Source organism: Seriola dumerili, unplaced genomic scaffold (assembly GCF_002260705.1).
Source record: "Seriola dumerili isolate Sdu_G_001 unplaced genomic scaffold, Sdu_1.0 BDQW01000331.1, whole genome shotgun sequence".
NCBI lineage: Eukaryota > Metazoa > Chordata > Actinopteri > Carangiformes > Carangidae > Seriola > Seriola dumerili.
The window spans coordinates 2,821,090-2,833,288 of NW_019174586.1; the positions used below are offsets into that span (position 1 = coordinate 2,821,090).

At 38.7% G+C, this 12,199-nt stretch overlaps 1 protein-coding gene across 1 annotated transcript; it reads left to right on the forward strand.

The window, feature by feature from the left end:
- Positions 1 to 5,500: 5,500 nt before the first annotated feature.
- LOC111232452 (ras-related protein Rap-2c) lies at positions 5,501 to 9,449 on the forward strand. Its single transcript, XM_022759981.1, has 3 exons — positions 5,501 to 6,436; positions 7,272 to 7,557; positions 8,137 to 9,449. Exons 1-2 carry the CDS (start codon positions 6,164 to 6,166, stop codon positions 7,548 to 7,550), a joined length of 552 nt encoding a protein of 183 aa, XP_022615702.1. The 5' UTR covers positions 5,501 to 6,163; the 3' UTR covers positions 7,551 to 7,557; positions 8,137 to 9,449.
- The last annotated feature ends 2,750 nt before the right edge of the window (positions 9,450 to 12,199 follow it).

A 12,199-nucleotide genomic window follows, 5' to 3' on the forward strand; every position in this document is an offset into this window, starting at 1 on the left:
TTTATATTTAATGTCAGTGGGTGGTGTGACTACTTTTAGAAATATCTTTCACTCTCAGAAAAGGTATAGCTGAATTGTACTTTTTGAAGTACAAATGTACACCCTACAGGTACATTACAGTACCCTTTCTTGCTAGTCAGTTTTTGTACCCCAACCTTTGAAAGTACCCAAAGTGCCCAAAATGCACCGAACAATGATATAATCATTGGGCAAAATTGAGAAAATTGTTTCTGCTAACTCCCACTCTTGGTCTTAGAGACTGCATACAAAAGTAACAGTGAAGTAAGACCATCCAGTAGGAGTTGCTAGTATTGCAACAGGGATGTAATCCCTTACTGGCTCCCCATCCATTAACACATCTGTGTTCAAGGGGAAGTTGGAAACAACACTTCAGCTGAATTGGTATAAATGTGTCCCTTAAAGAAACAGTATGCTTATTCGCTGTCTTTTGAAGTCGTATGAGAAGTCGAATATTGCTCTCATGTTTGTGTGTTAAATGTAAAGCCAATTAGTTTAACACAAAAACTAGAGGCAGGGGGAGGTAGCTAGCCTGGAATTGTCTAACTCTGAAACTCAATAATTAACACATCGTGTCTTGTTTCTTTTTTGTTTTTTTTTCATCAGTACAGAAACAGATATGTAAAAAACAATTTGTAATTTTAGTCAGAACTACTACTTGGTGAACAACAGCTAGGCGCAATGACATTCTGGAATCTTGTTGTCACAGTGAGGTTGCCAGGCAACCAGCACGAGAGCCAGGAGCAGTGACATTCCGGAATCTTGTTGTCACAGTGAGGTTGCCAGGCAACCAGCACGAGAGCCAGGAGCAGTGACATTCCGGAATCTTGTTGTCACAGTGAGGTTGCCAGGCAACCAGCACTATAGCTAGAGACTTAAGTCCTGGGTGGTTGGATAATGAGCAAATATGCCAATAGTAATTTTTTAAGACCTAAACAATCTTGGAAGAATTGTGACCAAGATTCATATATATGTGACATTTACAGTTACAAAATCAACTTGTCAACGCTCTCTAGTGGACAAACTATGTAATTTTTACATGGTCTCTAAATGACTTTAAACCCATTTCTGTAATGCAGTTTCTTGCTACTTATTGGCCAACATAATATTTTCCCCTTGTTTCTAGTCTTCATGGTTCGAGCTTCATAATATGATACAGACATGAGAGTGATTTCAATCTTCTCATCTAACCCTCAAAAACAAATGAATATGTGTATTTTCTAAAAAAAAAAAAAAAAAAAAAAAAAATAGCTGAAGTATTTATTTAAACTATCATTTACTTTTTATCTACATGTGTATCAAACAGTATGTAGCCTGTTATATGCCTGGTGTCGTACAGCAATGTACTTTTTGTTACAGAAATACACTTCTCCTTTACCTCTGTTTTTCAGTGTGTTTAGCAGCTACATACAAGTCTCTGAAGAATTTGAATGGTAATGTTCCTCTCCTGCTTGATGAAATTGATAATTAGAATGTCCAGACAATTTGTCTAAATTTTACAGCTTTGGAAGACTAGGTTTGTCGAGCCAAGAAAACCCCTCCCTCTAGCCTTCATTTCTTCCCCCCATCACATCATTATGCCTTTACTAACTGCTGTCCAGCTGAAAAAAAACAGAATACTTGATTAAAAAATGGTGCCTCTTGAGGGCATTTGAACTTTAAAGTACACGTAGACATATGTATTGATGCACAAGAGTGTGTTAGTTAGGGGATCTGCAGTGTGGCACGAGAAAAATTACGTTTTACCTCTTTCCCTTTCTCATTCTTTTGTATTTTATTTCCCTATATGCAAAATGCTCTGATCATTGTGTCCAGTGATCAGATCCTTTAGCATGTGGACATTTAATTAAGTCCTGAACATACTTTTTCCGGGGCACAAAAAAAGGGCCTTATCTCACGATCACTGTATAAAGATGTGATAGCTGTGTATGAACATGACATGTATTAATGGTAAGTTAAGCTTTTTTTTTTTTTTTTTTAAATCTGACTTAAAAAAAAAACAGCATGAAAATAAAAAAAACTCATTTATATATAGTTAATAGTTTGTGTAGACCAACAAGAAAAAAAGATATAATATGAAAATCATTTGTATACAATGATGGAGTCATTGGTAATAGTTGCTGTTGCTATGGCAACAAAATGACAACATGGCTACCTTTCTATTATCCTAATTGTGAATTTTTTCACATTAATTGAAATAACATACAACACTAACTTATTCAAGAAGGGAATGTCTAATTAGTTTGTCTTGTTATTGCGACATGATTAAATATTTTGTATGGAAAACTTAAATCCTTGTAATATCCAAAGGTCCTTAGGGGAGATCAGGTGTTTATTTTGTTTTGTTTATTTGACCTTAATTATTTTTTGTTCTTGTACATGGTGTTTTTGAGAAATAAGAATGGACTTTGGCTTTTAAAGCAAACACCTATCTGTCAGGGAGGTAAAGAGGCTTTTGGACTAATTGAAAGATCTTCATCTTTTTTTATATAAAGTCAAACTAGTCAGCAATGCTCACGGTTCTCCTCCTGCCTGCAGACTGGAAGGCTTCGCTCAGTTGTCTCTGTATGGAGGTTTGAGGTTTCATTAGTGAGTTCTCTTTCTGTTTTGGCAAAGAATGTGGTCCAGAAGTCTCTTCCTGCCCAGCTGTGCTGGGTGATGTCGATCCTTACTGAGGTGTATATGAATGTGTGACGTTCACCTTGTTTGCACTTATGTACATAACTATGTCAAAATACTCAAAATTTATTTTGAATAAATATAGATAAAAGAGTTGATTAAAAATCAAATCAATGTATTGTTAATGATATGTCTATCATTTTATTACAGTATAAAAAGATCGCTTTGAGGGATCTGTTCTTTTGTTTGTTTGTTTTGCTAGAGCCCTGTTCTTCCCCAAGCATGACATTGCCTTGCTGTAAACCATACCAATAGTTTGCTTTAAAAAAGCTTTTTGAGTTTATTTACAGCGGCATTTTTGGTTCAGTAATATCTGACCCTGACATCTAAGAATAGAGGTGGATTTGAAGAAATAGTCAGTCTGGAATATATGTAATAAACCAGTACTAACATTGTTATTATATGCTCATCATGATTACACAAATGCAGGTGCATTCCTCTCTCCAGTAATGCACCAAAAGCACAGGGTAGCTCCACCTGAAGGCTGCAAAACAGCCAGGAAAAAAAGAGGAGCAGATATAAAAATCAGACTTTAGAGGGACATAGATGTAAGATGTTTTCAGAAAGTTTTAAACTCACTTTAATTTCTGTCATTTTGTGGAATGGGTTATTCTTTGCTCCCTTGTTGTCATTATCCAAAACAACAATAAATCTGAATTCTCCTCAGGATTTTAGTCAAAATTGCAAACAACCTGGTTTTCCAATGTTATTCTTGCAGCAGCAGCAACATCCTTACGCAACTGTGTTCCTGCAGATTTGGACATTTGATGCTCTTCAATTGCTCTCGAAGCCAGCAATTTTGTTGCCATGGCACTTGTCCTAGTGGTGGACTGACTGAGTCATCCTGGTGAATCGGTTCACAGCCCTCCGACTGTTGAATATTGACTTTAAAGTGTATGTTCACAGAGATGGATCTCTGTACGACGTGTACCCAAAACTCACCAAAGCTTCTCTACTGTGACTCACCAGCTCCCATAATCACTGCAGTGTCAATGTACAGATGGGAAAAAGTACATGTGAAGTTGTCTGAACATGCTGTGGGTATTCAGTCAACAATAACGGTGATAGGAAAAGATTGCAATTTTGTTTTGAAATGGATTTTTTGTTTTGTTGTTTTTTTAAAGTTATTTTTTGTAATAGTCACATGACAGTGAGACAGGAAGGCCAGGATGAGGGAGGGGGGGGGGGGGGGGGGGGGGGGGTGACATGCAGCAAACGGCTGTGGGTTGGACTCGAACCCATGGCCGCTGTGGTTAGGACTAAGCCGACGTGGCACTCTACCAGGTGAGCCACAGAGGCGCCCCTGAAATAGATTTATTGTTACCATTATTTCAAAACAGTTCAGTTGTAATTGTGCCTTTATCATTCAAAATGTAGTTTACTTTATACGTTCTACATGTGAATTGACTTAAAACAGCACACGTGTAGAGTGTGTATAAAACTTATCCCTTTATTTAAAATCCTCTGTTGGTGAGTCGTTATTACATTGGGTACAGTCGCAGATTGAGTGGCAACCTGTGGAAGGTGATGAGGGCCAAAGACTGTTCAGGACTAAGCCATATGAAAAACTCTCTCTGACACTCTAGGACAGACTTGAAAGTGACTGTTGTTTCTTAGTCACCTATCGCTTCACTCTGTTTTCTGCTTGTGGTGCTTGTATGTGCTGCTGTGCTACATGCCAATTTATTTTGCAGTGTATCGCTATTAAGAGTAAGTTACTGTGCCTATGATGAGTTCTGCGATTTCTGTTTGACCTTTAATAAAACACATAATTGTGATCCTCTTGTTGTGAGTTTTGTTGTTTATTATCTTTTTGTGTCACCTTTAAAGAGAGATCTTTTACCTTTTGTATGACCTGATATTTTGACAACTTAACCTTAGATTTACAGTTGAAGTCATGGATGTCTAATGAACATAGACTTTCAGTATATTGAAATATTGCATGCAAAACTTCAATTCTACCGCAATTAAAACAAGTGTTTTGATTATCACTTGTCAAAAGATGCCAATACTTACACCTTCTGTTCCAGATTATAATCTTTAGATTCGATCATGGCCTTTACATATCAGACCAAACTAAACTTTTTTAGTGTCAAAATAATTGTATATAATTTTGGGAGTACTTATCCAGGCATCAACTGTTCTGCGAGGAAAACCAGAATACACAAAAACATGAATCATACCTTGATATCTGCACTCAAAATTTAGATTTTTAATTTTGTTGAGTAACAGGTTGAAAATTATTGTTTCACCAGCCTCTCTGATTTAAAGTGTCAAGACTGTTGCACTTGTAACCACACCCGACTGCAATAATAAAATTTTTATTAGCATTATAAGAAAAATATCACTGTTGGCTGAATGAATACTTTGAGAAAGTATTTCTTAAATCTATACTAATATTATAGGACTAGATGTACCAAGTAATATTTTTTATGTTCAGTTTACTATAGTGTCTAGCACTAATGAGCAACTTGTCAACAAAACAGAGAAATGAAATATAACAAGACTGCTTAACAGGCAACAGCAGGGATGTCCATTAAGTACTGATTTAGTAGGGTGCCAAAGCATTTGCGCATTAATACAATTATTAATTTATTTTAATTATTATTAATTTAACAAGGGCAGTGCACAATACAACGTTTGGGGAAGCTTTTTATGTCTGTTTCCTGCAGCGGTTGTATTTACTTCTTTGAAACTTTTGCATACAACTGCATCAGACCACTGTTAGTAAAGCTCTGCCAGTATTTAGGCCCGCAGAGAGGAGGCTTTTATTCTGAAAAGGAGTCCCACCGGAGGTCTTGTTCTCGTTAGCGGAAATCAGGCTGTTAGCTTCAGGAAACCCACTGGTGGAGAAAAGCTTTTCTTTCTGTTATCAAACCTGCCCAGCACGGAGTCAAACACACACCGGAGCTGCAACAAACTCCAGCCAATGGACCCCCGGATTGTAATACAGAATCTGCGGGTGGTCCATCGATAGCACGCCCGGGTGCCGAGGCGTTGGGCCGGAACCAGAACCAGGCCCAGACGGACGGACAGACATAACCAGCGCTGCGTTCTGCGACGCCGGCGGGCTGGTGTGTGTGTGTGTATGTGTGTGTCGGAATTGGCATGCTGTCTGTAGGGGAAGTGTAATGTGTATCTTGCTGTCTGTAGCTAGGCAGCAAGTCCCCGGTACCGGTGGTCGATGTAGAGGCTTGAGGCTCGAGCATGGGACAGCGAGCTAGCTTTACCGCTAGCTAACACCGGAGTTAACGGACATCAACTTTTACTCGCTATCAGCATAAGAAAAACCACAAGTATGAGCGGTAGACTTGGGTTTAGTGAATGAAGAGGGTTTATTTTATACCGTGTAACATTTGTCAGTTCGCTTGTTTGCTCTTGTAAAGGCCTGATAAATGTTTCTGGAGCGAGTACAGCAGTGTAGCTAAATCGTTAGCTGCTAAGTTAGCCTACCTCCACCGCCCCAATGAAAGAGTACAAAGTTGTCGTGCTGGGTAGCGGCGGCGTCGGCAAGTCCGCGCTGACCGTCCAGTTTGTCACCGGCACCTTCATCGAGAAATACGACCCGACCATTGAGGACTTCTACCGCAAGGAGATCGAGGTGGACTCATCGCCCTCCGTGCTGGAGATCCTGGACACGGCGGGGACGGAGCAGTTCGCCTCCATGAGGGATCTGTACATAAAGAACGGGCAGGGGTTCATCCTGGTCTACAGCCTGGTCAACCAGCAGTCATTCCAGGTACCTGTGTATGCAGGTCACTTTATCTGACTTAAACCACCCTACGTGGAAATGATTCATAACTATAGGTAGTTAATACGGTTATTTGTGACTGCATGCATCTCATGTAGTAAGTGCTGCTAATCAAAGCCCAGCACCGTCCACATGTAACGTCACTATTCAAAAACAGAAATACTTTTGGTCAAAAATGGAAACATATAATCTAGTGGCTCTCTACAGCAGGCTGGAACTAACGATTATTTTCTCAATTAATGTCAGTCAGTCAAAAACGGCAATCCGAAACTCAAAAGTTATTTCTACTACCATCATATGTGGTCAGTAAAAGCAGCAGGTCTTCACACTGGAGAAGCTGGAGCCAGCAAATGTTTGGAATGGCTGAACCGATTTTGCTATATGATTATTATTAAGATAACTCTTAATGATAAATGAGCAATTGGCATCATTATATAGTTGTGTTTTTGTGCCTTGTGTACAATAACTGACTATATCCTGTCTTTCCAAATGTAGAGAGAAAATTGGAAAATAATTCTGAAAAGGAGGAATCAATGCTATATTTATTACAGGGTTTCAACTAAGGTGTATTTGTACAACTAAATATCCTTTTTGTATTGTGTTGTGGAAAAGGGTAATCAACGGTGTAAGCATGCATGCAGACCTTTTTTGTTTATGCTTAGTTTTTCTGTTTTTCACAGTTGAATATCTGATGATAAGAAATCATATGTAGTATGGAACTAGGACACAACTATAGTGTCATTCTTGTTTTTGTCCCTTAAAGAAAGCTTAGTGGTTTTCAAGAGAAATTACTCTCATGCTCCTCTCCCTCTTCATTTTTCAGGACATCAGACCGATGCGAGACCAAATAGTGAGAGTGAAGCGCTTTGAGAAGGTGCCATTGATCTTGGTCGGGAACAAAGTCGACCTGGAGTCTGAGCGTGAGGTCGCCGGGTCGGATGGACGAGCTCTGGCTCAAGAGTGGGGCTGCCCCTTTATTGAAACGTCTGCCAAAAGCAAGACCATGGTGGATGAGCTGTTTGCAGAGATCGTGCGACAGATGAATTATTCCACACTGCCAGAGAAGCAGGAACAGTGCTGCACAGCCTGCGTGGTACAGTGAGGAAGAGGTACGAGTGCTGCGAGTGCCATCCTCTTAAGGTTGAATTCATACCAAAGAGCTCACAAGCACAGCACAGTTGGCCACTCTCTAATTTTTTACTAAATGTGATAAAATGTCCCTCCAGTGCTTGTGTAAAAATGGTTCACAAACTGAGGAGAAATGTGACACATGGATGACTGTGTGGCGTTTCAGTGTAGTGTGAGGGAGAGGAGATTCGGCTGGAAGTGCGAAAGACAAGTGGGTGGTGCTGCTCCGCGCAAACCGTTGGTTTAGTTTGTTATCATAAGATCGCAGCAAGTATGCGGCATGAAGAACACAACTGTCTGAACAGCTCAGGGCTGGGAGAGGGAAAAGACCCTATAGAGCAGAGACTAATGAAGCTGGCAGTCCTGTGAGCCGACCCGTAGAAAGAGGAAAATGTAACATCCTGAAAAAGAAATTATGTTCCAAAACAGGAAGTTCACTTCAGATTCAGTGAGAGATGTGGCCTGTGTTAACCACTGCAACACAGATGCCAGTTTTAAGCCCTTTAAACCTGTTGTATTAATCACTTATTTTGTATTTTTCTCTTTTCTTTTTTTAACAGATGTATCGTATGTCTGGATCACCACAAGCATTTTGATGAACCGTGGAACAACCTGACTTTGACCCTACTGACAAAAACTTACCAGAGCTGGTAACGTTTTTGTTCACGGTGGTTTCTGACTGTCGATCACAGAGCATCTGACAGGAAAGACGTCAGTCCTATTTTTGATATCACAACTGATGAAAGACGTTTCTGCTGCAACCTCAACGGCCTTTGTGATGACCCAGGATGGAGTCAGACAGACGGACTTGGCCATCTGTGAAAATTTCTGTCTTTTTTTTTTTTTTTTTTTCTCCTTTTAGTCAGAAGTATCCCAGAAATAATAAACAGGAGTGTTTGTGAGGTTGCAGCTTCTTTTTAAAGCTGCTTTAATCACTATTATATACTTTATTACTATTACTTGTATTATGTCTCAAGTTTGGAATTTGACAAAGTATTTCATAATATTGAAACATTTTGACTTTTAAGCATGCATACTTCAAACAGTTTGCTGCCCAGGTATACTGCTGGCTTTACTTTGAAAATCTTGTCAATGACAGTTCCTCTAACTGACACAAACAGCACTATGTATTAAGAGTTTTTTTTAAACTTCAGGACACTTGGACAGTATGTATGACTGTGGATTAAACTGTTACTTTATCCACCAGTCCACTCTGTCGCCCTGTGGTCTAAAACTTACCGTTTTTATTCTTGTAGTAGCCTGAAGCAGCTAAACTCATCTGAAAACATGCATGCTGAAAATTGAAAATGTTCTACTAAATCAACTTGAAGTGATAAGGAAGAGCCATTTTACTGTTTTTAGCCTGAATTCTGTCAGTCTCTACAAGGCATGAATCGCGTGGACGCAGGTCTTCCATTTTCAATTTTCTCGAGGAGTCTCGGTGGGAGAATGATTGTGGAACGACCAAAGAAAGCTCACATTGCATATTTGTGATTGACTACATGATGTGTGTTGCTTTAAATCCAGGAGACGCTGATTTCATGTCATTAAATAACTTCTGCCGCAATGTGGTTTGATAAAAGTTCTGGCACAGTTAATCAGATTTAACTTTGTATTTTTCTTTCTTATAGTAACCTATTTATTAAAAACTAATGACATGGGTAGCCAGTTTTAAACTTTTAATTTTATACTAGTTTTTGCTTTTTGTGACTTTTCACAATTCATGGTATATTTGTTTTTTTGAAGCTGAGAATTTAACAGAGCCTTAAATAATTTCTGTTGCACCCTGGTCTCATGTTTCTTTTTTGTGTCCTCAAAGACACAGCTGTCATCTGGTAATAAACATGCTGCCCTTCCTGCTTTTATCATGGGACATAGTTACAGTTTTATCTTTGACTGATACACAACAAACGCTAGTTTTCCTCCTGTTGACCTCGATCTGACAATTTCTCATTTTAGCTTCAGAAACCAGTAACAAAATGAACCAAGTTCAGTTTTTGCCTTTTCATGCCTCATTTTTCCCACTGGTTATGTGCAATTCCACAGCACCCTCACATTGCAGAGACTGGTGGTCACTCTGATTTAAATGAAATATAGAGCTGAAACGAATGATTGATAGAAAGTAAAAAAAGCCAAACATTTGCTTGCACCAGTTCCTCAATTTTGTAGATTTGATGCTTTTATTTGTCATATATCATTGTGAAGTCAATGTCTTTGAGTTTTGGATTGTTGGTTGGACTGAACAAGGCATGTGAAGATCTTACCTTAGGCTCTGGGAACTCATGAAAGGCCCTTTTAATTATTTTCAGACATTTTATTTTACTAATCAATTAATAGAGGAGATAATCGTCAGATGAAGTGAGGATGAAAGCAACTGTCAGCTGCAGCCGTATGTATGTGGCTGTTCCAATGTGAAAGATAAAGTAATGGTTGGTTTCACATTTTTTTCAGCTGTCTTAAAACAATTCTTACCTGTTTCTCTGTCATGAGAAAAGGCAACACTCCATATGTTAAAAACAGCAAAACAGTCACCTCATGTTTGATCCTTTATTTATTATTTGCAATAAATGACCTGGAAAAAAAACTTGCCCAAATTATGAACGTGAGGCATGACTGTTTTTGGGAGTAGAGGTTAGTGAGCTCAGAAGAGGTTACTGTTTTTAGAGGCAGAGCATCCAAGTAAAGTTTAGTGTAGGGGAAACGCACCTGTTTCCTCTTAAGAACTCTACTCACATGCCCATATATATGCTGAAGAAGCTTTTAGTTGGTGTAATTGTTCCTCTTGTCCATACCCATTGTAAAAACCACTTCATAACATAATTCCAAAGTAAGTGATGGGAGACAGGTTTCTTTTTAGGAAGATATGCATTTAATACGGTGAGCTCTGCTCAAGCCTCGTGTTTGCTGCAGATAAGCCTTATGATGCATTTTTACAGTAAACGAGGGCTGTGAATTTTAACTGCCATCACTTAACTCATTAGAATCACAATATGAAGTGATCAATCCACAGGTGGATAGATGCCAGAAATAAGTGCTGTGATCATTAACTTTTTCAGTGTACATATGATGATTGTTTTAAGACAGTTGAAAAAAATGTGAACCTTTAAACTCTTGTACCCATTTTTTCTTTTTCTTTTTTTTCTTTTTTTTTTTGTGCAGTTTTGTAAAACCCATTATCAGCAACCTAACTGTAAATCCTCATCTCATGTAGTATGAGCCCACATAGCGACATGTAATGTTTCTGGTAAAATCTTGGTCAGAGAAACAGTTAAAACCTTTTCTCAAGCTACATTGTCTAAAAATACCACCACACTTTTCACTTCCTTGTAGCTTTGTGTGTGTGTGTGTGTGTTTTTTTTTCATGTACCAGCCTGGCTGAACGCAGTTGATGTGCGCTTTGCAAGTTTTTTTTTCTCTCGCATTTGTCACACATGGTACCGCTGTAGATTTCACATCCCACGGAGCACAAATCTGGCTCTTCTTCCTCTCGCTCTGCAGTTGTCAGGTGGAGCTGCTGGGTTCTCGCTGAGCCACTGCATCCTTCACTGAGCTGGCAGCAGCTGCTGTGTGGGTGTGTATGGGTAGTATGTTAAACAAGACACTTTAAGTGCTCATACCTTGAAAAACAGTGTTTGTATCCCTGTAGAGGCAAGCAGATGAGTATGATGGCCTGTCAGCAGTGAAGAGAATAGTTCCAACCTGTTCCTTCACACTGTCTGTGGTTAGAGTTAGTTATAAAGTAACGCCTGTGTAAAACCTCAGCCAAAGGAATTGGCTCACGAACTGGACTAATTTGACTATTATTGTTTATTATTTATTATTAACTATTATTATTATTATTATCGCTAATGAGCTGCTGGACACCTGAATTTGCCCTGGGGGATAAATAGAGTATCTATCTATCTATCTATCTATCTATCTATCTATCTATCTATCTATCTATCTATCTATCTATCTATCTATCTACCTATCTATCTATCTATCACCATTTAATTAACTCTAATTGGACAATAAAAATAGGAATTAATAAAAGATTTTACAACTGAACTAATTCATAAATAAATAGCGAAATTACTTAAAGCAGCTATAATCACTATCTCTATAATGACAAAGTGAAAATGTGAAAGGGGTTGTCATAACCTTATTAAATACAGGGACATTTCCTCCCTAAACTTCTCAGGTCAGATCAGAGAAAATTCCAAAAAATGAATACAAATGTGTGAACAATGTCACAACTACTACTTTTCTTCTGTCCTCCTCCATTAATCATCTCATTACCCCTCTTGTGACCCTTTGGAGGGGTCTGACCCCGAGGTTGGGAACCACCACACTAAACTATTGACCTTTATGTATAAAGTGGTTAAAACTCGCCCTACCTCAACTTGAGCAGCTACAACAGTAAAATGCCACTTATGGATGGGCGCATTAGTGTTAAATAATCTAATAATGTCATATATATTTTAATGCATCGGCCACAGGGGCCATTTTATTGCACATTGAACAGTTTTACTATTGATACTTAAGGCACACCAAAGGCGTATGAAGTGAAAGTTATTATAAGCGGTGATGATGTGCCCCTGTAGCCCAGCTTTCAGTGTCAAACACAAACCTTAATGCTCTGAT

Coding starts and splice junctions, on each gene's coding strand:
- LOC111232452 (XM_022759981.1), top strand. CDS start 6,164: ATGAAAGAGTACAAAGTTGTCGTGCTGGGTAGCGGCGGCGTCGGCAAG. Junction 6,437..7,271: donor TCAACCAGCAGTCATTCCAG/GTACCTGTGTAT, acceptor TTCATTTTTCAG/GACATCAGACCGATGCGAGA.